At 39.5% G+C, this 26,456-nt stretch overlaps 1 protein-coding gene and 1 non-coding gene across 2 annotated transcripts; one reads left to right on the top strand and one right to left on the bottom strand.

Moving 5' to 3' along the window:
* On the top strand, positions 1–25,828 carry LOC120880259 (putative dimethylaniline monooxygenase [N-oxide-forming] 6). The gene is made up of 8 exons (XM_040263530.1): positions 1–177; positions 7,073–7,261; positions 9,542–9,704; positions 11,887–12,029; positions 13,774–13,973; positions 20,286–20,641; positions 23,201–23,273; positions 24,868–25,828. The coding sequence occupies exons 1-8, from the start codon at positions 46–48 to the stop codon at positions 25,208–25,210; spliced, it is 1,599 nt and encodes a 532-aa protein (XP_040119464.1). The 5' UTR covers positions 1–45; the 3' UTR covers positions 25,211–25,828.
* On the bottom strand, positions 22,301–22,372 carry TRNAS-GGA. The gene has a single exon. It is a non-coding gene; the product is annotated as a tRNA-Ser (tRNA).
* Positions 25,829–26,456: the final 628 nt, after the last annotated feature.

The raw sequence follows: 26,456 nt of genomic DNA, 5'->3' as shown, positions 1-26,456 counted from the left end.
GATATATTCTGAAGAAATTCTCTCCAGATCCTCCTACAGGCAACAATGGTGAAGAGAGTGGCCATTATTGGAGCTGGTGTCAGTGGCTTGGCCTCCATACGGTGTTGTCTGGAAGAGGGGCTGGAGCCCACCTGCTTTGAAAGGAGCAATGAAGTTGGAGGTCTGTGGGAATTCTCGGTAAGACAATAGAAAGTGATGGGTTTACACTGCAAATCCAATGTGAACAGTTCTTTCAGATTTGGTCACAATGCTCCAGATGCTCTGAAAACTAAAATCTTCTCTCTCCCATCCTACTCAAGTCCTAGCATTTAAAACTATCTCATACCAGCAAGGGTTATCCTGAAGAAGACTTCTCCAGCTCATTAAATGTTGCCACCTACATGGCAGAGCCCAAATCTCTAGGCTTTTAAGGGTTAAAGGGTCAGTAGTTAACAGAAAAACTATACTACTGCCTCCCCATGTAACTGAAAGACCCTATGCCTATTGCTATTAAATCCTGAGAACGTGGGGGACGTGTGAAAAAGAAAAACCTAGACTGGGGTCAGAAGTCCTGAGTTCCAGTATCAACGCTGATTTTTTAAGCAGACAGATTTCAGGAAAGTCACTTTTTTTTTCCACCCTTCAAATGCTCATTAGTCAAATGCAGAAGTTGAAAATTAAGTTCCTTCTAACCTGCCTCCCAATTATAGCAGGATATGATTTTTTAATTAATTCATGTCCATTAGGCACATATTACAAGTTATTATAAATGTTGATTGTGTGTGGTGTGTACATGGATATTAAATACTCTTGTCAGGCCATATCCAGAGAGAAAAATGACTATCTCTGCCATTCAGTTCATAGCTAGAAAAACAATATAATCAGGAAATATTCATTATAAAACCAATTCTTAAATTTCAAAAAGCAGCTTTGGGAAACTTCCAGATTTTCTGTCCTGAACTTCCTAGCCATTAGGATTAGATATAGATGATACTTACTTGGCTTGAAGATATTCTAGCCACATCATTTATCTTGTAACCTCAGTCTGTCCTGATCTCTGTATTGCCCATGTTGCTCTTGGTGTCCTATAACTCTGAAAATACTGCATGAAGTACAGACCAGCAATTTGTATTTTCCACTAGGAAATAATCAAGGTGTTTTTTTATGAATTCAATTTTTAATTTACATTTGATCAGGGAGACATGATCAGCTTAATCTAAACCATGAAAATGGTTGTTAATTGACTTATTCAGTTCAGTTTAGTTCAGTCACTCAGTAGTGTCCAACTCTTTGTGACCCCATGAATCACAGCACGCCAGGCCTCCCTGTCCATCACCAACTCCTGGAGATTACTCAAACTCATGTGCATCAAGTCGGTGATGCCATCCAACCATCTTATCCTTGTTTGCCCCCTTCTCCTCCTGCCCCCAATCCCTCCCAGCATTAGGGTCTTTTCCAATGAGTCAACTCTTTGCATGAGATGGCAAAATATTGGAGTTTCAGCCTCAGCATCAGTCCTTCCAATGAACACCCAGGACTGATCTCCTTTAGGATGGACTGGTTGGATCTCCTTGCAGTCCAAGGGACTCACAAGAGTCTTCTCCAACACCACAGTTCAAAACCAGCAATTCTTTGGCACTCAGTTTACTTCACAGTCCAACTCTCACATCCAACATGACCACTGGAAAAACCATAGCCTTGACTAGATGAACCTTTATTGGCAAAGTAATGCTTTTGAATATGCTGTCTAGGTTGGTCATAACTTTCCTTCCAAGGAGTAAGCATCTTTTAATTTCATGGATGCAATCACCATCTTCAGTGATTTCGGAGCCCCCAAAAATAATTCTGACACTGTTTCCACTGTTTCCCCGTCTATTTCCCATGAAGTGACGGGACCAGATGCCATGATCTTAGTTTTCTGAATATTGAGCTTTAAGCCAACTTTTTCTCTCTCCTCTTTCACTTTTATCAAGAGGCTTTTTAGTTCCTCTTCACTTTCTGCCATAAGGGTGGTGTCATCCGCCTATCTGAGGTTATTGATATTTCCCCCAGCAATCTTGATTCCAGCTTGTGCTCCTTCCAGCCCAGCATTTCTCATGATGTACTCTGCATATAACTTAAATAAGCAGGGTGACAATATATAGCCTTAACATATTCCTTTTCCTATTTGGAACCAGTCTGTTGTTCCATGTCCAGTTCTAACTGTTGCTTTCTGACCTGCATACAGGTTTCTCAAGAGGCAAGTCACATAGTCTGGTATTCCCAACTCTTTCAGAATTTTCCACAGTTTATTGTGATCCACACAGTCAAAGGCTTTGGCATAGTCAATAAAGCAGAAATAGATTTTTTTCTGGAACTCTCTTGCTTTTTTGATGAGCCAGTAGATGTTAGCAATTTGATCTCTGGTTCCTCTGCCTTTTCTAAAACCAGCTTAAACATCTGGAAGTTCATGCTTCACATATTGCTGAAGCCTGGCTTGCAGAATTTTAAGCATTACTTTACTAGCGTGTGAGATGAGTGCAATTGTGCAGTAGTTTGAGCATTCTTGGCATTGCCTTTCTTTGGAATTGGAATGAAAACTGACCTTTTCCAGTCCTGTGGCCACTGCTGAGTTTTCCAGATTTGCTGGCATATTGAGTGCAGCACTTTCACAGCATCATCTTTCAGGATTTGAAATAGCTCAACTGGAATTCCATCACCTCCACCAGCTTTGTTCATAGTGATGCTTTCTAAGGCCCACTTGACTTCACATTCCAGGATATATGGCTCTAGGTGAGTGATCACACCATCGTGCTTGTCTGGGTCGTGAAGATCTTTTTTGTACAGTTTTTCTGTGTACTCTTGCCACCTCTTGTTAATATCTTCTGCTTCTGTTAGGTCCATACCATTTCTGTCCTTTATTGAGCCCATCTTTGCATGAAATGTTCCCTTGGTATCTCTAATTTTCTTGAAGAGATCTCTAGTCTTTCCCATTCTGTTTTTTTTTTCCTCTATTTCTTTGCATTGACTTATTAGAAGTAATTAAGTGCTGCCTGAGCGTCTATTTTGACAGAGTTTTGTACTAAGTCCTGGGATGACAAACATGTGTGATAACCACTTTATGTAAATGCTTTCTACTTCATTTGGTGTAGCAAGCCTTAATAAAGGTCCACAATCTCATGACAGAAAAACTCATTTAATAGCAAAACGTGCCCTGAAATCATATGGTCAGGAAACATGATTGGACTGATATGACGCTATATATATAGTCTTTGTCCAACCCCAAGTTTGCTGTAGTAGTTTTATTACATTTGATGATAAGGTGTTGCACCAGATCTCACTAGCAATATTAAGGAAAAACTTCAAAAATCTACAAATTCCAAAATGTTAATATGTCTGGTCCTAAGAGTACAAACAAAAGATTATATAACTTTACAACAAGATAGCCCGTGGTGACTGTTAATTAAATAAACAAGTGCCTTGAGATTTAGGTAAGGCTGGACTCCTAAAATACTAGCAGGTCAAGCGAATTTTCCTATAGGGATAACACTTAGCTGAGACTTGAAGGATGTTCTCAGATGAGAAAAGTAAAGAGCCATCACGTGACACAGCTCCAGAAAGCGGGGCATTCCCAGCAGTACAGACACCAGCAATGTGCCAGCATCAGGTGGGAAAGGCTTCTAGGTAGCAGTGACCAGCAATCCATGAAAGGTGCAGGGAAGGCCATAAACACGGTGTGTTCACGGATCTGTAAGTTAACCAGTGCAGCTAGATCAGAAAATTTATTTTAGGAAGCACTAGATGATAGATCCAGAGAAGGCAATGGCACCCCACTCCAGTACTCTTGCCTGGAAAATCCCATGGATGGAGGAGCCTGGTGGGCTGCAGTCCATGGGGTCACTAAGAGTCGGACATGACTGAGCGACTTCACTTTCACTTTTCACTTTCATGCATTGGAGAAGGAAATGGCAACCCACTCCAGTGTTCTTGCCTGGAAAATCCCAGGGACGGGGGAGCCTGGTGGGCTGCCGTCTATGGGGTTGCACAGAATCGGACACAACTGAAGCGACTTAGCAGCAGCAGATGATGATAGATCAATATGATTCAAAGTCAGACTCTGGGTTATCCACAAGAAGGAAAGATATCTTTTTCATAAAGTCGTTATGTATAAGCAGAATTATTCTCAAAAGCCCTGTGGGAGTATGCTGCTGCTGCTGCTAAGTTGCTTCAGTCATATCCATTGCCTTCTCCATATGGGAGTATAAACATATACAAATATTCTAAACTTTAGCCCTCTCCATACTCCCCACTTCTTCCCTCTTTTCTAAGAAAAGTTGCTTGGTATGCTGTAGTATCAGAGAGGAATTTTTGAAAAGTGTGTTACATTAAGCTTTTATCTTACAAGTTCTGTCATGTAGAAGGTATTCCGGAAGAAAGAAACCTGAGAATTCTGAACTTTTCTCTGTGTGCTTTTTCTGTAAAATAAAAATCAAATGGGATTTAAAAACTAGCAGGCTGAATGTGAGCATGTCTTAAATTTTATACACTCTAATATAGGACCTCATGACCTCAAAAGATTTTGTTGTGGCTGTAATAAAAGGTTGCTCAACAAGCCACATACAATAGGTCATTTGGATTCCAAAGGGAAAAGTATTGAACCAGAACTATCTGAAATTTTGTTTCACTCATTCATTCCTTTATTCATTCAGCAAATACATATTTGAGTTCATTATGCATAGGGTACTACATTAGGCATAGCTGCAAACAAGAGGTACAGCAGGCATGCAGTATTCTAAAAGCAGAGTGAAAAGAAGTCTTAGAGTAATCATAATACAAATGAATAAACAGAATATGATTAGGGTAGTAAAGACAATTAGAGCTTGGTGAAAGTAGAGATGACTTCCGATGTGTGGGATGGAAGATAAGCAAAGGCGTGAGAAGGGGACAACTTTTGAGCTGGACCTTGAAGGTATATCTAACCAAGCAAAAATGGGACTGATAAAATGGGAATATGAAAGATGATCAAGGCAGACTGCTAAAATGCATGCACAATAGTTTTGAATTAGTCTTTGACCTTGCCCTCAAGTTACTTATGTTCTAGTGGGGATGATAGGAGATGGATACAATTACAACCCAAGACAGACAATGCTAACATGCCCCCATAGCGTGACATCTTGTCCTAGACATCTAGGTCTATGACAAGCTCTCCCAGCCAGTGGGGAGCATCTGAGCTTAATTTCCTCCCTACTGGCTCAAACTACCCCACATATTTAAATAATGAAAATGTGAACTCTCTGGAGCTACTGTCTGTTGTTACATAAAATTTTTATTTTCCTCTGTTTGCAGAACAGCCTTTTAGGGAAAATTCTAAGGAGCTGTAGGGAATGTACTCTTTTCTTCTTGTGTTAAGATTGGCTGGAGTCCAGTGGTAAAAGAGTCCAGTAATTCATTAATGATGGAAATAATTCATGGTCTTATTATCTCTGTTTCTCAGAGCAAAATCATACATTTTTTAAACCAGTCTCCAACCCACAGCTCAGCCTTCCCTTTAGTGGGCAGCTTAGAAAACTTCTCACAAACATTAACACAAGTTACTGGCTAGGGGTGAACAGTAACAGACCCAAACATGAGAACCCACCAAGCCAAAGCGTTCACTCTTTCTCTGACCTTAGCAGAAATTTCCAAGTGAGGTTTAAAAAGTTAAAATCTCTGGGCTTATTTATCATGATAAATGCAGCAACTACGAGTAGAGGAAGTTTATTTTTGTCACTTAAGGGGAAACAGTGAAGACTCAGGCAGCCCCCCAGAGACACAGTTCTCTCATTTGGGGTTGTTGGACTGGAGGGAGTTAGCTGTCTTGAATCCAGGAGCTATATAACATTTCATCCTTTTCCTTCCTTTCATGAGAATTCCTTCAAGATGTGGGGAAAGATGGGTTGCCAGCTTTCAGATGTACTTTCAAGGCAGCACATTCTGTGAACTTTTATCCTGTTCTTGAAACAGAGAGGAAATGTTTGTTGTGAACTTAGCCTTCCACCGCTCCTCAAAAGAAGCCACTTTTCAATTACATGGTGGTTTTACTGTAAGATGCCAAAATTTAACACAAGTTCTAAGGCTTTTTGTTTCTTTGGTGAGGAGTGAATGCCACTAGTTGGTGAGTTCAGGAACTCCTCAAGCGCAGAATTCATTCACACTACAGAAGTGGTCCTCAGGCTTGGTCCCTGGACCAACAGCGTCAGCAGCACAGGGATCTTGTCAGAAATACACATTCTCAGGCCTCACCCCAGACACACAGAAATTCAGAGGTGGGACCCAGGAAGCGACAGTCTAAGGAGCCCTGTCATGTAGAAGGTATTCTGGAAGAAAGAAACCTGAGAATTCTGAACTTTTCTCTGTGTGCTTTTTCTGTAAAATAAAAATCAAATGGGATTTAAAAACTAGCAGGCTGAATGTGAGCATGTCTTAAATTTTATACACTCTAATATAGGACCTCATGGCCTCAAAAGATTTTGTTGTGGCTGTAATAAAAGGTTGCTCAACAAGCAACCTTTAGAGAGTTCTATGGCTAGTGAAGAGAAGAGTTCACCGAATTCCATACAGCCAATCAAATAGGCTAAAAGCCACAACATCCATCGGACTATTTAGTTACGTTCTTAAATGTTCTTAATGTTCTTAAAATGAGTATGAGATCAGACCCAGTTCTGTGACTAGGGGGGAAAAAAAGAGCTAAACTGGAGCTAATCAGAGTAAAAGGATCAAGATGGAAGATTCACCAGCTCTGTGCCAGGTGTTGTTGAAGGCTTTCCTTTCCATGTCTTACAGACAGCAATTTTTTTCATGTTTTTTTTTTTTTAACATATGGAAAAAGTTTCAATCAACTGAGCATTGAAAAGTCACTGAGGGGAATGCCATTCTTGGTTTCCTTTTTAAGCCTTATTATTCTTCTTCAGTTTGGTTGCTCAGTCATGTCTAATTCTTTGCAACCCCATGGACTGCATGCAGCACACCAGGCTTCCCTGCCCATCACCAACTCCTGGAGCTTACTCACACTCATGTCCATCAAGCCAGTGATGCCATCCAACCATCTATTCTCCTGTCGTCTTATTCTCCTTAGGACCATTCAGAAGAAGGCAGAGCCAGCATCTACAAGTCTGTGTTCACCAACTCTTCCAAAGAGATGATGTGCTTTCCAGACTTCCCATACCCTGACGATTACCCGAACTACATGCACCAAAGCAAGGTCCAAGACTACATAAAGACATTTGCTCAAAAGAAGAATCTTTTAAGATATATACAGTTTGAGGTAAGGACCTTGTAACGTGTGCTATTGACATCAATGTGTTTAAGTATTAGAGGAGAAGCAGAGATACAAGACATCATCCTAGAAAATAGAGTCAAAGGTTTGGACCCCTCACCAATCACATGTTGGTTCAGATTATAAAGCACTCATGAATTTTTTTATTTCCCCTTAAAATGTGTTCTCCAAAGTCTCTAAGAGCTTTCAAAACATCATAGAAAATGGTGGAGGCAGCTGTACCAGCCTAATGAACTTTCCACCCTCACACACTTATGTTTTAGAAACAACCCCAAAATCTCTAGTTCACACTTAGACTTCTGTGGGTTCAATGCCCAAGGAGTTGTGATTCTAATAGATGTGGCATTTGTTAGAGATTCTGCCTTTAAGAAGAGAGTAACAATGTAAAAGAATAATTTTATTGCCCTTATTCTTCACACACTTCAGTTCAGTTCAGTTCAGTTCAGTCGCTCAGTCGTGTCCGACTCTTTGCGACCCCATGAATCGCAGCACGCCAGGCTTCCCTGTCCATCACCATCTCCCAGAGTTCACCCAGACTCATGTCCATCGAGTCTGTGATGCCATCCAGCCATCCCATCCTCGGTCGTCCCCTTCTCCTACTGCCCCCAATCCCTCCCAGCATCGGAGTCTTTTCCAATGAGTCAACTCTTTGCATGAGGTGGCCAAAGTACTGGAGTTTCAGCTTCAGCATCATTCCCTCCAAAGAAATCCCAGGGTTGATCTCCTTCAGAATGGACTGGTTGGATCTCCTTGCAGTCCAAGGGACTCTCAAGAGTCTTCTGCAACACCACAGTTCAAAACCATCAATTCTTCGGCGCTCTGCCTTCTTCACAGTCCAACTCTCACATCCATACATGACCACAGGAAAAACCATAGCCTTGACTAGACGGACCTTACTTGGCAAAGTAATGTCCCTGCTTTTGAATATGCTATCTAGGTTGGTCATAACTTTTCTTCCAAGGAGTAAGCGTCTTTTAATTTCATGGCTGCAGTCACCATCTGTGGTGATTTTGGAGCCCAAAAAAATGGATCACAATAAACTGTGGAAAATTCTGAGAGAGATGGGAATACCAGACCACCTAACTTGCCTCTTGAGAAATCTGTATGCAGGTCAGGAAGCAACAGTTAGAACTGGACATGGAACAACAGACTGGTTCCAAATAGGAAAAGGTGTACGTCAAGGCTGTATATTGTCACCCTACTTATTTAACTTATATGCAGAGTACATCATGAGAAATGCTGGACTGGAGGAAACACAAGTTGGAATCAAGATTGCCGGGAGAAATATAAATAACCTCAGATATGCAGATGACACCACCCTTATGGCAGAAAGTGAAGAGGAGCTAAAAAGCCTCTTGATGAAAGTGAAAGAGGAGAGTGAAAAAGTTGGCTTAAAGCTCAACATTCAGAAAACGAAGATCATGGCATCCGGTCCCATCACTTCATGGGAAATAGACGGGGAAACAGTGGAAACAGTGTCACACACTTAGTTCCTTAGATTAAAAGCCTTAGGAGTTATGGCATAGCAGCACTGTCTCTGTAATTATAAGTAATACTTCCCATTTGTTTAGAACTCAACTTCAATCCATTAGTTATGTGCAGAGCACATATATATAGTGGGGAAAATAAGCAAAATCATAAATTGGAACTTTACTTAATATTTTGTTTATTTATCTAATTAAATTTTAAATAATTTTACTTATACCAAGCTCCAGGAGTTGGTGATAGATAGGGAAGCCTGGCATGCTGCAGTCCATTGGGTCGCAAAAAGTCAGACACAACTGAGTGACTGAACTGAGCTGATATCAACATAACAGTCTTACAATGGAAGTGACTAATATTTCCAAAGGATAGTGTCCTTATATTGCAAAACAGAGATCAAGGATTGAAGCCTGAGATAATCGCATATTATTGGAGTAGATAGAAGAGGAAGCTAGAGAGGAAGAAGCCATGGATATCAATGTAGGGTGATAGCAAGCAAATGATATGGCACCTTTCATAAGAATACTCAGTGCAATGTATCCCAAATCTACTAACTAGATGTCAAAAAAATAAATATACCCCAGTGAGTAAGTATTCTTGTGAAATTTGAAGATTCACTGTGACTTCCTATTTTAATGCCTTTCCACATTATTCTCAATGACCATGAGAACACACAACAATTATTTTCTCCACAGAAATACTGCAAGGAACAAACAAACAAACAAACAAACAGAAAAACCTTGTAGAACTGTAAAAAGAAGCAATTTCCTTCTGGTTTTCTTTAAGACCCTGGTTACTAGTATAAAGAAATGTCCCAACTTCTTGATCACTGGCCAATGGGAAATTGTTTCAGAAAAGGATGAGAAACAGGAATCTACTATTTTTGATGCTGTAATGATCTGTTCAGGACATCATGTGTACCCCAATCTACCAACGGATTCCTTTCCTGGTAAGTTTGGAAAATATTTAAGAATCTTATACACAAACATCATGGAATAAGTAGAGTTTTCCACAGATTGTACATAATGATCATTTTTAAGGTTCCAAATATTTTTTTAATTGTGTGATGATATGTCAAATATACTCATCATTGCCCTCATCCTAAAAGAATCAAGGACTTGCAGGTCAGAGATTAGATGAAGACACAGGTCCATAGAGAAGAAACTTGGGTCTTAAAATTTCATCTATATCCACATTTTGCAAACTAACTTTAAAAATCACAGTGAGTGTGTGAGTATGTATGTGTGTGAGCATGTAGTGATATATTTCATTACTCTGCAGAAGTGGCAAATAGCAAATAAATACATAAGCAACCTCCCTTCCTTTTTCCTTTCTTCATCTTTCCTTCCTCTTTCCTCCTCCCTACTTCCCCCTCTCCTTCCTTCCTATTTTCCTTCCCTCATTCCTTCCTTCGCAACAGGAATGCTTCCCCTCAAAAATATTAGAGCTCATATGCAGAGGCTGGTGTTCATATAAGTGAAAGTGAAAGTCGCTCAGTCATGTCCAACTGTTTGCGACCCCATGGACTATACAGTCCATGGAGTTCTCCAGGCTAGAATACTGGAGTGGGTAGCCTTTCCCTTCTCCAGGGGATCTTCCTAACCCAGGGATCAAACCCAGGTCCCCTGCACTGCACACAGATTCTTTACCAGCTGAGCCACAAGGGAGGCCCACATTGTTCATAAAACAAGGTAATTACAAGAGTAGAGATTAAGGGAGAATAGAAGATTGACATAATTAATGCTAAGAGGCAGAATATTTGGGGGTTCTGAATGTAGATACCTGGGCTCAACTCCTTATTCTACTAGATACTTACCATGTAACCCTAGACAACTCACTAAACTTCTTTGTCTCAATTTCCTTTTCTTTTAAAATAGAGATAATACTAGTACCTACCATTCAGAGGTGTTATCAGGATTAAATGACTAAGACAAGTAAACCCTCAATAAATACTATGATTATTAGCAAATATAAGTTCAAATTCCTTAAGTTTTTTATGAAGTCTTTAAAAGTAATTAGTTAGGGATTTAGTGCCAAAAATATCCAAAAGGATAAGTGCTTTTCAATTAGGGAAATTTTTAAAATTAAAATTGCTAATAGGAGAATCAAACATTTAAAAATAGTGGGGGGCTAACAAACGCATGAAAAGATGCTCAACATCACTCACTGTCAGAGAAATGCAAATCAAAACCACACTGAGGTACCATTTCACACCAGGCAGAATGGCTGCAATCCAAAAGTCTGCAAGCAATAAATGCTGGAGGTGTGGAGGAAAAGGAACCCTCTTACACTGTTGGTGGGAATGCAAACTAATATAGCCACTGTGGAGAACAGTGTGGAGATTCCTTAAAAAACTGGAAATAGAACTGCCTTATGACTCAGCAATCCCACTGCAGGGCATACACACCAAGGAAACCAGAATTGAAAGAGACACGTGTACCCCAATGTTCATCACAGCACTGTTTATAATAGCCAGGACATGGAAGCAACCTAGATGTCCATTGGCAGACGAATGGATAAGAAAGCTGTGGTACATATACACAATGGAGTATTACTCAACCATTAATAAGAATACATTTGAATCAGTTCGAATGAGGTGGATGAAACTGAAGCCGATTATACAGAGTGAAGTAAGCCAGAAAGAAAAACAGCAATACAGTATACTAACACATATATATGGAATTTAGAAAGATGGTAATGATAACCCTGTATGAGAGACAGCAAAAGAGACACAGATGTATAGAAAAGTCTTTTGGACTCTGAGGGAGAGGGAGAGGGTGGGATAATTTGGGAGAATGGCACTGAAACATATATAATATCATATATGGAACGAATCACCATTCCAGGTTCAATGAAGGATACAGGATGCTTAGGGCTGGTGCACTGGGACGACCCAAAGGGATGATATGGGGAGGAAGGAGGGAGGGGGGTTCAGGATGGGGAACACGTGTATACCCATGGCAGATTCATGTTGATGTATGGCAAAACCAATACAATATTGTAAAGTAGTTAACCGCCAATTAAAATAAATAAATTTATATTAAAAAAAAAACAATAGTAGGGGGAAGAAAAGTGACTGTTAAGCATTTCTTCTGGAAGTCAACTCAAACCACTCCCCATGTTCTGTTTAGGCCTCGACCGATTTCAAGGCTACTACCTCCACAGCCGGGACTATAAGGGCCCAGAAGTATACAAGGGGAAGAGGGTCCTCGTGATTGGCCTGGGAAACTCAGGATGTGACATTGCTGTTGAGCTCAGTCGTGTGGTTACACAGGTATGAGATCTAAAAGGTCAGGGGAAACAAACTTAGGATGGCTATGCTACAACAGCAGTATCCCAAGCACTGAGGATGACATTGACCAGGTCACACCACAAGAGATCTACCTGCTGTATATGCCAATCAAATCAAGGACTTGAGACACTCTCCCTGTGAAGCAATGTAATGTGTCCCATGCTAATAAGGAAGTATAGTCTGCTGAAACCAGAGTTAATTGGTTTTAATTTTATGTTCTGATCACCTCCAAGCAAACTGGTTGCTAGTCAAGCTCTGCCTTTATTTATTTAACAGTATTTCTTATCACCTACCATGCAACAGTACTATGCTTACCACTCTGGAAGAAACAAAATTTAGGTCTTACTATTGTTTACCTATTCAACAGCCAACAAATAACAGACTGTTTTTTATATGTCAGCACTGCATCAGGCTAGAAATAAACACAGAAGTAAGTCAAGCTACTTCTTGACTTCAAGGAGGAATCAATGGGTAGAAGTAGGATGACAGGTACACAATCATCATGAAAGGAAGCAATGAGACTTCAGTTGTGGCTATGGCAGCACCATGACTAGATAATCGAACTCTGCTGGATGAATTGTCAGACGGCTTCCCAGAGGATTCCATGCTGAGTCATATGTAACCAACAAACCCAAAAGAACTTAACATATTTCTAATACAAGATTAAACTTGTCACAGTTGAATAGAGAGCTCTCTTACTCCCAGGTGTCAGGTAGTCATTCTTTTAACACCTATGCACTTAATCTCTGGAGTGGAAAGAGGGTAGTTCTGCCTCTAAATACCTAGTTTCAATCATGGACTATTCATCTTGAGCTACCTCTAAAGTGCTCCTACCTGGATATTAAGGGAAATGTGTATGGAGATATCCATAGATACGTACTAATATATTTCTAAAGGAAATAGGTGCTCAATAAATAACTTCATAAATGGATATTTAAAAATATCTAAGGGTTATTCAAAGTCAGACTCCCTTGGGTTATCACAAAAGTGATAAAATAGATAAGCAGTCTGGGCTTGTCTTGGGCTAAAGCAGCTGCCCAAGGTCCTGGAGTGTGTGTGTAGTAAGGACTAGAAAAGGAGACCAGGCACAGAGAACAGAATTAAATCCTTGGCATTTCCTCAGGCTAATTTCAGCCAGCAAGTTAGCTGCATTTCCCCCACTCAGCCAAGCAACTACCACCAGCCACCACCATTGACTGATCTTTGCTAGACCTACCATTTTAGTCTTAAGGGTCTGCAAAGATTATACTTGTCATAGTTGAATAATGCATGCATGCTAAGTCACTTCAGTCACGCATGACTCTTTGTGACCGTACAGACTATAGCCCACCAAGCTCCTCTGTTCATGGGATTCTCCAGGCAGGAATACTGGAGTGGCTTGCCATGCCCTCCTCCAGGGGATCTTCCCCACCCAGTGATCTAACCCACCTCTCCTGTGGCTACTGCACTGCTGGCAGATTCTTTACCACTGAGCCACCAGGGAACAGAGCACTCTCATATTCCAAGATGTCAGATAGTCATTCTTTCAACACCTATCCCCTCGCCCTCTGAGGTGGAGCGAGAGAGGTAGTTCTGCCTCTGTTTAGCTTCTATCATGGACTACTCATCTTGACCTACCTCTTTACAAGTTTTCCTACCTGAATAACGTATATAGATGTCCATAGAATTGTGTTGTATCTGCTAATTCTTACAGAGCAATACTGAAATCTGTTACCTTCTCTACCAGGTCATTATCAGCACCAGAAGTGGTTCCTGGGTCATGAGTCGGGTTTGGGATGACGGCTATCCTTGGGACATGCTGTATGTTACCCGCTTTGCATCCTTTCTCCGGAATGCCCTTCCTTCGTTTGTCTCTGACTGGTTATATGTCAAGAAGATGAACAAGTGGTTTAAACATGAGAACTACGGCCTGATGCCTTTAAATAGGTACTACAAATAATACATATCTTATTTTAAAAAAGTGAGTGAGTGAAGTCGCTCAGTCGTGTCCGACTCTTTGCGACCCCATGGACTGTAGCCTATCAGGCTCCTCCCTCCATGGGATTCTCCAGGCAAGAGTACTGGAGTGGGTTGCCATTTCCTTCTCCAGGGGATCTTCCCAACCCAGGGATAGAACCCAGGTCTCCTGCATTCCAAGCAGATGCTTTAACCTCTGAGCCACCAGGGAAGCCCTAAGAAAAGTGAAGCACTGGTTTAAGTTGAATTATTTCTAAGCCTTGCTTTAGTTATCACATTAAGCCTGGTGAAATTAAATTAAGGACTGCATGGATGACATGGTATAATCAGAGACCATGAATGGGATGAAAATCTTATTGAAATTAGTCTAGTGGTAAAAGTAGTAAGAAAGAATACAAAGTGGGGGTGGATCTGGTAGCTAGAACACCCTAGCATGCAAGATTCATTTGGGGTTGCCACAAGCCATAACACAGAATTTTGCGGGCTGAGACATCTCATAAATGATTTTCCTGAGGAATATTTTGTCCATGCTTATAGATGAATATGGATAGCAATAGTAAGATGTACTCAAGACTGTTGTGGTATTCAGTGAAATTTAAAATATAAGAATTACTTTGTGAACTATAAAGCTTTGCAAATATCAGTTCATATTAGTGTCTTCTAATAGGCATGAGGAGCAATTAACAAAGTAGTGTTAATCAACATGTCTCAGCAAGTAGAGTCTCAAAATGAATGTGCAAGCCTCCATGGAAGGGTTGACATTTCTGCAGGACAGTGAGGAGGCGTGGAGCTTGTAAGACAGGGGAGAGACACAGAACTGATGTAACCTGGCAAATTAATGATTCATTTATTTACTTCTCTATAAAGACAGAGTCCAACACCTACTAATTAAAAAGGTATCTAGGTAGATGAATCAGTATATCTGAAAAAAAGAACATTCAAGTGGGTAAGAAAAAGAGAATTCCTTAGAAATTTCATCTTTGGTCCAGGAAAAGCAAAAGCTTTTCATTGTGATTAGAAATACAGGCTTAAAAAGTGAGAGCAAATTGTAAACTGTAGTAATAAATACAAGGTTTAGTACCAAATTCTCACTCTGTAGCACTTATCTTACTTTGTCTGGCAGACTGCTATACCCTCTTGAGAAAAATGTTGATTTCATGCATTTAAAATTATTTTTTAATGTAACAGAAGCTTCAGAGCTTGAACTGGTAAAGATTTTTTGTCTTGTAATAGTAACTGCAAACCATATTTTGGCTTTTTCCTTCAGACAATCAAAACATAGAATTGGAAATCCATTTATCCAGGAAGGGTTCCAGTTACCAAAAGGTGTTGATATACCTTCTCACTCCTCCCTTTGTAGGGAGGGTAACAGGGGAGAAAAAGAGGTTTGGCTGTGACCTACTTATTGCCACCTATAGGGTTAAAGAAGAGGTTGCAGAATTAAAGAGGTAGAGAACAGTGTGGAATATAAAAACAAATTCTAAGATTTATAAAGTTTCTTAGTCTTTGAGATAGTTAGAGGAAACTCCAGAATCCTTGAAGGAAACTTAAGTCAAAATGAAGAATGTCATCAAAAAACAGCATTCCTAGAATTTTGGCAACTGAAGTACAGTATCAACGTTGTACTTTTTTTTTTTTTTTGCAACTACAGTTAATGAAAGGAAACCAAACAGCATTAAAACATCTCACCACAGTAGATCTGATTTCCTCATGTAAAATGAGAGCTTATTTATAATAATAGTTCACTTAGAATAACGATGCTTGCACATGCCAGGTACTGTTTTAAGTGCTCTACAGATAACTGTTCATTTGACTCTCATAACAGTTTTACGAGATAGCTTCTGTACTATCCCTATTTTCCATATAATGTAAAATACAAATACAGAGAAGCAGCAGCTAGTAAGAGAAGGAGCTAGGTTATGAAGTTGGGCCACCTGGTTCCACAGTCAGCACTCTTAACAACTTTATTGTGACTAGGAATTAGTTTTATCCTCATCTATTTGGTGAGTCTTCAAATAGTTTAAGTTATCCACAAGAGAATATTCAAGTTTCAAGAAGCCAAAAGAAGCAGCTCAGACAGATATTCTTTATTTTTTTAAGTATAGTTGATTTACAATGTTTCAGGTGTAGTGAAGTGATTGTTATACATATGTATTCTTTTTCAGATTCTTTTCCACTATACATTATTATAAGATGTTGAATATAGTTCTTTGTGCTACACAGGTCTTTGCTGTTTACCTATTTTGTATACAAAAAACGTAAAGTGGAAGTTGCTCAATCATGTCCAACTCTTTGTGACCCCACAGACTGTAGCATGCCAGGCTCCTCTGTCCATGGAATTCTCCAGAAAAGAATACTGGAGTGGGTTGCCAGGCCCTCCTCCAAGGGATCTTTCTGACTCAGGGATCAAACCTGGGCCTCCAGCATTGCAGGCTGATTCTTTACCATCTGAAGCACTAGAGAAGGGCATTTTATACATAGTAGTTGTGTATCCATTAAACCCAGTTTCCCACTTTATCCATTCCTCGTTTCCCCTTCAGTAACCATAAGTATGTTTTCTCTGTCTGTGAGTTTATATCCGCTTTGTAAAAAAGTTCGTTTGTACCATTTTTAAAGATTCCACATGTAAGTGATGTCATATGATATTTGTCTTTATCTTATTTCACTTAGTATGATAATATCTAGGTCCATCCACGTTACTGCAAATAGCATTATTTCATTCTTTGTTATGGCTGTGTAATATGTGTGTGTGTGTGTGTGTGTGTGTGTATGTACCACATCTATTTTATCCATTCATCTGTCAATGGACATTGAGATTGCTTCCATGTCTTGGCTATTATAAACAGTGCTACAATGAACACTGAGGTGCAAGTATCCTTTAGAATTAGTGTTTTTATCTTTTCCAGATATATGCCCAGGAATGGGACTGCTGAGTCATAAAATCTATTTTTAATTTTCGAAGGAAAATCCATACTGTTCTTCATAGTGGCTGCATCAATTTACATTCACACAAACAGTGTAGGAGGGTTCCCTGTTCTCCATACCCTCTCCAGCATTTAATATTTGCAGACATTTTCATTGAAGTATAGTTTATTTACAACATTTTAGGTATACAAAGTAATTCAGTTAAATATATATATATATATTCAGTCAGTTCAGTTGCTCAGTCGTGTCCAACTCTTTGCAACCCCATGGACTGCAGCATGCCAGACTTCCCTGTCCATCACCAATTGCCAGCGTTTTCTCAAACTCATGTCCATTGAATAGGTGATGCCATCCAACCATCTCATCCTCTGTTGTCCCCTTCTCATCCTGCCTTCAATCTTGCCCAGCATCAGGGTCTTTTCCAACGAGTCAGTTCTTTGCATCAGGTGACCAAAGTATTGGGAGTTTAAGCTTCAGCATCAGTCCTTCCAATGAATATTCAGGACTTGATTTCCTTTAGGATTGACTTGTTTGATCTCCTTGCAGTCCAAAGGACTCTCAAGTCTTCTCTAGCACCACAGTTCAAAAGCATCCATTCTTCAACACTCAGCTTTCTTTATATCCAACTCTCACATCCATACATGACTACTGGAAAAACCATAGCTTTGACTAGACCAACCTTTGTCAGTAATGTCTTTGCTTTTTAATATGTGTCTAGGTTGGTCATAATCTTTCTTCCAAGAACCAAGGGCCTTTTAATTTCAAGGCTGCAGTCATCATCTGCAATAATTTTGGAGCCCAAGAAAATAAAGTCTGTCACTGTTTCCAGTGTTTCCCCATCTATTTCCCATGAAGTGATGGGACCAGATGCCATGATCTTAGTTTTCTGAATGTTGAGCTTTAAGCCAACTTTTTCACTCTCCTCTTTCACTTTCATCAAGATGCTCTTTAGTTCTTCTTCACCTTCTGCCATAAGGGTGGTGTCATCTGCATATCTGAGGTTATTGATATTTCTCCCAGCAATCTTGATTCCAGCTTGCGCTTTATCCAGCCTGGTATCTCGCATGATGTACTCTGCATATAAGTTAAATAAGCAGGGTGACAATATAAAACCTTGACGTACTCCTTTCCCAGTTTGGAACCAGTCTGTTGTTCCATGTTCGGTTCTAACTGTTGCTTCTTGTCCTGGATACAGATTTCTCAGGAGGCAGGTAAGGTGGTATGATATTCCCATCTGTTGAAAAATTTTCCAGTTTGTTGTGATCTACATGGTCAAAGGCTTTGGCATTATCAATAAAGCAGTAGTAGATGTTCTGAAATTCTCTTGCTTTTTCTATGATCCAGTGGATTTTGGCAATTTGATCTCTAGTTCCTCTGTCTTTTCTAAACCCAGCTTGAATATCTGGGAGTTCTCTGTTCACATACCATTAAAGCCTGGATTGGAGAATTTTGAGCATTTCTTTGCTAGCATGTGAGATGAGAGCAATTGTGCAGTAGTTTAAACATCCTTTGGTATTGCCCTTCTTTGGGATTGGAATGAAAACTGACCTTTTCCAGTCCTGTGGCCACTGCTGAGTTCTCCAATTTTCTGGCATATTGAGTGCAACACTTTCACAGCATCATCTTTTAGCATTTGAAATAGCTCAACTGGAATTTCATCACCTCCACTAGCTTTGTTTGTAGTGATGCTTCCTAAGGCCCACTTGACTTCAAATTCTAGGATGTCTAACTCTAGGTGAGTAATCACACCATCATGGTTATCTTGGTCATGAAGATCTTTGTATAGTTCTTCTGTGTATTTTTTCCACCTCTTCCTAATATCTTCTGCTTCTGTTAGGTCTATACCATTTCTGTCCTTTAGACAGAAGCTGAAGCTGAATGGTTTTATGAAGACCTACAAGACCTTCTAGAACTAACACCCAAAAAAGATGTCCTTTTTGCCTTGAAATGAGTCCATCATGAGAAATGCTGGGCTGGATGAAGCACAGGCTGGAATCAAGATTGCCGGGAGAAATATCAATAACCTCAGATATGCAGATGACACCACCCTTATGGCAGAAAGTGAAGAAGAACTAAAGAACCTCTTGATGAAAGTGAAAGAGGAGAGTGAAAAGGCTGGCTAAAACTCAACACTCAGAAAACTAAGATAATGACATTTGATTCCATAACTTCATGGTAAATAGAAGGAGAAGCAATGGAAAGAGTGACAGACTTTATTTGGGGGGACTCCAAAATCACTGCAGATGGTGGCTGCAGCCATGAAATTAAAAGACCCTTGCTCCTTGGAAGAAGAGTTATGACTACCTAGACAGCATATTAAAAAGCAGAGACATTACTTTACTGACAAAGATTGGTCTAGTCAAAGCTATTGTTTTTCCAGTAGTCATGTATGGATGTGAAAGTTGGACTATAAAGAAAGCTGAGCACCGAAGAATTGATGCTTTTGAACTGTGGTGTTGGAGAAGACTCTTGAGAGTCTCTTAGACTGCAAAGAGATCCAACCAGTCCATCCTAAAGGAAATAAGTCCTGAATGTTCATTGGAAGGACTGGTACTGAAGCTGAAACTCCAATACTTTGGCCACCTGATGCGAAGAACAGACTCACCTGGAAAAACCCTGATGCTGGGAAATATTGAAGGCAGGAGGAGAAAGGGACGGCAGAAGATGAGATGGTTCGATGGCATCACCAACTCAATGGACATGAGTTTGAGTAAACTCCGGGAGTTGGTGATGGACAGGGAGGCCTGGTGTGCTACAGTGCATGGGGTCACAAAGAGTTGGGCACAACTGAGCGACTGAACTGAACAGAGATCATTCTGTTGTTCTTGAGATTGCACCCAAGTACTAGATTTCAGACTCTTTTGTTGACTATGAGGGCTACTCTGTTTCTTCTAAGGGATGGAGGACATATAGATATATTCAGTTAAAATATATTCTTTTCCAGATTCTTTTCCGTTACAGGTTAATAAAAGATACTGAATACATTTCCCTGTGCTTATTTTATATAGTAGTATGTATCTGAAATTCCTAATTATTATTTGTAGACTTTTCAATGATTCCCATTCTAACTGGTGTGAGTTAGTACATCATTGTAGTTTATTATTTCTCTAAAAATTAGCAATGTTGAACATCTTTTCATGTGCCTGTTGGCCATCTGTATGTCAAATAGATGTTCTTAAGGACTATTAATATCAACAAGAAAGAACTTTCCCAAAAGAAGAGAGTTTAGTTGCCCTCTATGTCTTCATGCTGATGTTCAACTGCTTAAATTTGGTTTTAGTGCTATGGACTGTTGCAGATATTTCTTGGAAATGAGGTACTTTATAGCATGGGCCTCTTTCTCTTGTTTCTCCACAGCACCTTGAGGAAAGAGCCTGTGTTCAACGATGAGCTCCCCTGCCGCATCCTATGTGGCACTGTATCCATCAAGCCCAATGTGAAGGAGTTTACAGAGACTTCAGCCATATTTGAGGATGGGACAGTGTTTGAGGCCATTGACTATGTCATCTTCGCAACAGGCTATGGTTATGCCTACCCCTTCCTTGATGACTCCATCATCAAGAGCAGTAATAATGAGGTCACCTTGTTCAAAGGCATCTTCCCCCCATTCTTGGAAAAGCCAACCTTGGCTGTGATTGGCCTTGTCCAGTCCCTTGGTGCTGCCATCCCCACAGCTGACCTGCAGGCCCGCTGGGCTGTTAAAGTATTTGCAAGTAAGTGGGCCATTCTGTCTTTCATTCATTTAGTCAACAAATATTTACTAAGCACATACTGCATGCCAAGCTCTGTGATAGGTGCTAGGGATATAAAGGGAATAAGACAGACATGAGCCTTGACCTCATAGAGCTTAAAACAGGGTAGGGGGAATGCTACAACAGGGAAAGGTTTAGGGTGTTGTGGTGAGGATAATTGGGTTGTAAGTTATTGTCTAAAAATAGAACAGCCTGAGAAAAGGTATAAAGGTAAGACTCAACATGGAATGTGTGAAGAATGAGAAGCATTTTGGTGTAATGAAATATAAAGCAGAGGTAGAGAGTAGCAAGAAAGGAAGGAAGGAAGGAACCAGAGCATGGAGGGCCTTACAAGCTATGTCAGAGGGCTTAAACTTCTCATAGGGGATTGATAGGACTTTGAAAGCCTATAAAAGCAAGAGGACAGCAGTGGGTCACTGCAATGTCAAGTTACACTGCAAAGATTGAAAGGGCCCTGATGGGTGTCAGGTCATGCTGGAGACATTATTGGTGTCAACTCTGTCACAATAGCAGTGTCAGGCCACTTCTATGCTCTGTTGATAATCTTCTCCCCCTTCCTCCACCTGGATCCTATGGGCTTCAGGGGCAACGAGTATGTTTGTGTGGACAAATTAAGAATATAAGGGTTACATGGAGAAAAACAACGTCTCAAATATTGATTTAATTTACTCCAGAAAACTAAAATCATGGCATCTGGTCCCATGACTTCATGGCAAATAGATGGGGAAACAGTGGCTGACTTTTGTGCATATGGTGACTGCAGCCATGAAATTAAAAGACGCTTACTCCTTGGAAGGAAAGTTATGACCAACCTAGACAGAATATTAAAAAGCAGAGACATTACTTTGCCAACAAAGGTCCATCTCGTCAAGGCTATGGTTTTCCCAGTAGTCATGTATGGATGTGAGAGTTGAACTGTGAAGAAGGCTGAGTGCCGAAGAATTGATGCTTTTGAACTGTGGTGATGGAGAATACTCTTGAGAGTCCTAAAGGAGGATGAAGTGGTCGGATGCCATCACTGACCCCATGGAGATGAGTTTGAGTAAACTCGGGGAGTTGGTGATGGACAGGGAAGCCTGGCGTGCTGCAGTTCATGGAGTCGCAGAGTTGGACACGACTGAGGAACTGAACTGAACTGAACTGAATCATATTGATCACCACTGTTAAAGTGAGCTTTTATTCAAGGATTCAAAACCCTTGGCCAGTATAGTTGTACCTTACCTAACATACTGTCCATAGAAATTTAGACTATAGGTAATAAAGAAAAAGTTACAATCAAAGAGCATATGTGTATGTTTTCTTAACATGCCGTGGATAAGTAAATTTCTATTTGAAATGTACCATGAAGGATCATTACTTTCAAAAACCCATCATGAAATCTTTTGTAAGTGATCCTATTGTCTTTTTCTCTTGAAAGGCACAAAACTCTTATGGGAAGATCAGATACAGTTCATATACCCAAGAAATTTACATAAAACTAAGTGAAAGTGAAAGTGAAGTCACTCAGCCGTGTCCGACTCTTTGTGACTCCATGGACTGTAGCCTACCAGGTTCCTCCCTCCATGGGATTCTCCAGGCAAAAGTACTGGAGTGGGTTGCCAATTCCTTCTCCAGGGGATCTTCCCGACCCAGGGATCGAACCCGGGTCTCCTGCATTCCAGGCAGACGCTTTAACCTCTGAGCCACCAGGGAAGCCCACATAAAACTAAGGGCATCATTTATTCATTCAACAAATATTCACTGAACACTTGCTATGCACAAGGCTCTGTCTTGGCACTTAAGATACATCGAGCAAAATGACCAGAATTCTGGTCCCTTACTTTCTCATAGGGGCACAGCAAATATCTGACCACAGGGTACCAGCAGGCTGAGGTGAGATACTAACAATGATTGGGGAGTATTCATGAGAATGTCATATATCCCCTGCCATTATTACAGAGCCAAATGAGCTACAGTTAGCAACTGGAAGAGGCCTCCATTAATGTGAAATTTACAAAAAACTAAAAATTTTCTGTCATCCCTTAAAATATCCTCCTTGGCTGCAGGCTGATGTTGGAAAATCCAGATTTCCTTCCATTGTCCCAACTGAATTGCTATGGACCTTAGATTGAATTATTTTACCAGACTATCTCTTGAGATAATTCTTAGTAAGAGGATGCAGAAAGAAATATGAAGACACTGGTAAGCTATTATATGCATGAGGCATGTTGAGGATTAGGCCCTCCATAATGTCATCAGAAGTATAAGACGGAGTCACTGAGTCACTTGAAGCTACAAACTTTTCCACTGTCACTATCTCATGGAAGACCAGCCTTGCAATTCCCAGAGCAAGTTCATTGGCTTCTCAAATCTTTGTTTCTGTGAATTGTTACTCTGCTAAACACACTAAAGATAGTTCCTCTTGATAGAAAATCTTTTATGGATATAGTTCATAAACACTAAATGAAATTCATCATGTGTAATTGCATATTTCTGATTTCTTTTTCTTTTTCAATATCTCTGACTTCATTTCTTTTTTAGATTCATGTACCTTGCCAACTACAAATGAAATGATGGATGACATTGAGGAGAAAATGGGGAAGAAACTCAAATGGTAAGACATGGTACTTGCTAATGAACAAATCTTAAAATTTGCCTTTTATGTAGGAAAACATTAATAGATTCTATAACCTTGTCATTAGTCAGTTCACATTTTTGAAACACTTGCTATAATCAAGCAGTATTAGATGGGCAAATAATAATCATTATATTTCTCCTCTATAACTCTAGCACACAGGTTCTCAAACAGGGGTGATTTTCCCCCGCAGGGGACATTTGGCAAAATCTGGAGACATTTCTGGTCATTGCAAGTGAAGAGGGCATGCTACTGGTATCTAATGGGTAGAAACCAGGAATGCAGAGGACAGTCCACCTATACAAAGAATTATCCATCTCAAAGTGTCAATAGTGCTGAGGTTGAGAAATGACTGTTTTCCCAAGAGCTTCTTTCCCATCAGCCACATGTCTACCACAAATTAGCTAACTGGAAAGTAAGCAGTGGGAATGCTGTAACAACAAAACCAAATACAGTATTAAATAGAGTTCACCTGCCCTAATATCTTCTACTAAAAGAATAGTCACTTGTGATCCATTCAATCATGAGTTTTCACGTAACCATAAATGGGACTTGTAGGAAGTTAAGTGACTCAACATCAGATGTATAAATGTACTCTTTTGTGTTAATCACTCCTATAAAAGTCAGTCCTTTTTAAATTAAACATTAAAATCTATTAAAAAATAATTAGGTAATGGATCACATATAGATGAATAAGTGACCATATAGGAAGTATTTCTACTTTAAAGTGTCTAACATGTCATTCATTAAAGGCCCAAGAAAGTCATTGGCTAAGGGCCTAAAGAAGAGAAGACATGGGTATACTCAGACTCAACAAAACCTTCCCTATTTCATACAGAAAACCATCACAATATTGTAATTATCTCCAATTAAAATAAAAAATTTTTTAAAAAAAATAAAAAGATCAGCCAAAAAATACCTCCCCTGCACCTCCTCCAGTTCACAGGACAGCTCTGTGAAATGAGCACTCCTATGTGCTAACAGTTCATGCAGCTTACTCTGCTTACTACCCTTTATGACTGAAGCCAATAAGAAGAAAGAGGAGGGGAAAGACAGGCCTCAATGTCAATCTTATTCTTAAGAGTTTCTAAAAGCAAATGAGATCACATTCCAACTAAATGTATGAAACAATTTATAAATTGCAGCAAATATTAAAACTATTCATAAACCCAATTTAAAACACATCAATATAAAAATCTAACTCTGGAGAAGATCTTAAGCAAGTGTCATATAAAGAATAATCATGTATCAAAGACTAAGTTAATCAGTCACCTTGAGACCCTAGGGTCAGTTCACTCTTGGCTTCATGGCTAGAGGCAAAAACCCAAAATGACATCCTGGTTGAATAGAGGTTAGAAAGGAGAGGAAAAAAACAAAACAGGTCATTTAAGTCAAAGAACATATGATGCATTCTATGTTGTGAGAAAAGAGAGGAGTCATGGGGTATTACTGGAGGTGCTGACCAAAATGCTACTTTTCTGAAAGTAAAAAAAAAAGAAAAGAAAAGAAAAGAAATTTGTGCCTCTGTTTACAAATATGGCACTCACTGCAATGTGTTATTTTGTTTCCTCAGGTTTGGCCAGAGCCAGACTTTGCAGACAGATTACATCACATACATGGATGAACTGGGCTCCTTCATAGGGGCCAAACCTAACATACCATGGCTCTTCCTGACTGATCCCCAGCTGGCCCTGGAGGTGTACTTTGGTCCTTGTAGCCCATACCAGTTTCGACTGATGGGACCAGGGAAGTGGGATGGGGCCAGAAATGCCATCCTGACCCAATGGGACAGGACATTAAAGCCAACCAGGACAAGAGCTGTCAGTGAAGCTAAAAGACCCCAACACTTTTACAATTTGCTTAAAATTCTTTTATTCCCAGTGCTTCTTCTGGCTGTTTTACTTGCATTTCATTGATAAGAAATTTATTTGGGTCTCAGAATTCAGCCTAGAAGTTTAATTGCTGATATGTATACACATATATTAAATTTTATAGTTGTTGTTTCCCTTCTTGCAGATGTAAGAATAAATCCTAGCCCATCTGACTGAAGTCTAAATAAAATGGAAAATAGTATCTCTCTTTATGATAAGAATCTATACTTTAAATAGATTTTCACATACTGAATTGGCAAGTTTGGAGATGCTCAAGATAAAGAAAAAGATTGGAGGGTAGATGGGAGTGAGCCCAGACTTGTTGGCTGAATAAAGTTTAATAAGCTTTTTAAAGTGTGTTTGGTCATGGGGAAAATTTACATCACAAAAAATGTTAAGTCTTATAACCCATGACACTGTATATCTCTCCATTTTAGATCTTTAATTTCTCCCTCTGTAGTTTTTAGCACTGTGCCATTTTATGTTATGTTTATCCTGAGTATTAAGCATTTTTGAATATTATAGCTTAATTTTTTAATTTCTTATTTTTTTTGCTAATATATAGAAATGCACCCATTTGTTCTAGGAAGTTTATGTAGATCCTATATACTCTACATAAACAATCATGTTATCTAAAAATAAAGATATTTTACTTCTCTCATTCATAATTAAATGTCTTTTATTTCTTTTTCTGCATTATTGCACTGACTAGAAACTCCAGTATTTTGGATAAAAGTGGGGAGATCAGACATCCTTGCCTTGTTCTTGATCTTAGGAATAAAACATTCAGTCTTTTACCATTAAACATGATCTAGCTATAGATTTTTCATAAATGTCCTTCATTAAATTGAAAAACATTCCTTTTGTTCCTAGTTTGCTGACAATTTTCATCAAGAATGGATTTTGTCTTTTTCAACTGCTTTTATCTGCATCAATTGAGATAGTCTCTTTTTTTTTTGTTTTAGTTTATAAATATGGTGTTTATAAATATGGTGAATTCCACTGTCTGTTAAACCAATCTCACATTCCTGAAATAAAACCCAACTTGGTCATGATGATATTATCCATTTTATATGCAGTAGGATTATATTTGTTAACATCTGATAAGAATTTTTATACTTTTTCCTGTCAGGGATATTAATCTGTCTTTAAGTTCTCATAATATTTTTGTCTGGTTTTGGTATCCATGTAATGATGGACTCATAGAACAAGTTGAAGAATATTCTGTCCTCTTTGTCTGGCAGAGTTGTATACAATTGGCATTATTGTTTTCGTAAACGTTTAATGGGAT

This window comes from Oryx dammah, unplaced genomic scaffold, assembly GCF_014754425.2.
Source record: "Oryx dammah isolate SB20612 unplaced genomic scaffold, SCBI_Odam_1.1 HiC_scaffold_21, whole genome shotgun sequence".
Taxonomy (NCBI): domain Eukaryota; kingdom Metazoa; phylum Chordata; class Mammalia; order Artiodactyla; family Bovidae; genus Oryx; species Oryx dammah.
Note: the sequence above shows the minus strand (reverse complement) of the source record. Positions and strands in the feature narration are given on the sequence as shown.

What these genes read in the sequence shown, in the direction of transcription:
- LOC120880259 (XM_040263530.1), top strand. Translation starts at nt 46, where the DNA reads ATGGTGAAGAGAGTGGCCATTATTGGAGCTGGTGTCAGTGGCTTGGCC. An exon ending in GAGGTCTGTGGGAATTCTCG is followed by an intron (nt 178 to 7,072) that starts GTAAGACAATAG and finishes TATTCTCCTTAG; the next exon opens with GACCATTCAGAAGAAGGCAG. An exon ending in TCAGTCGTGTGGTTACACAG is followed by an intron (nt 12,030 to 13,773) that starts GTATGAGATCTA and finishes CTTCTCTACCAG; the next exon opens with GTCATTATCAGCACCAGAAG.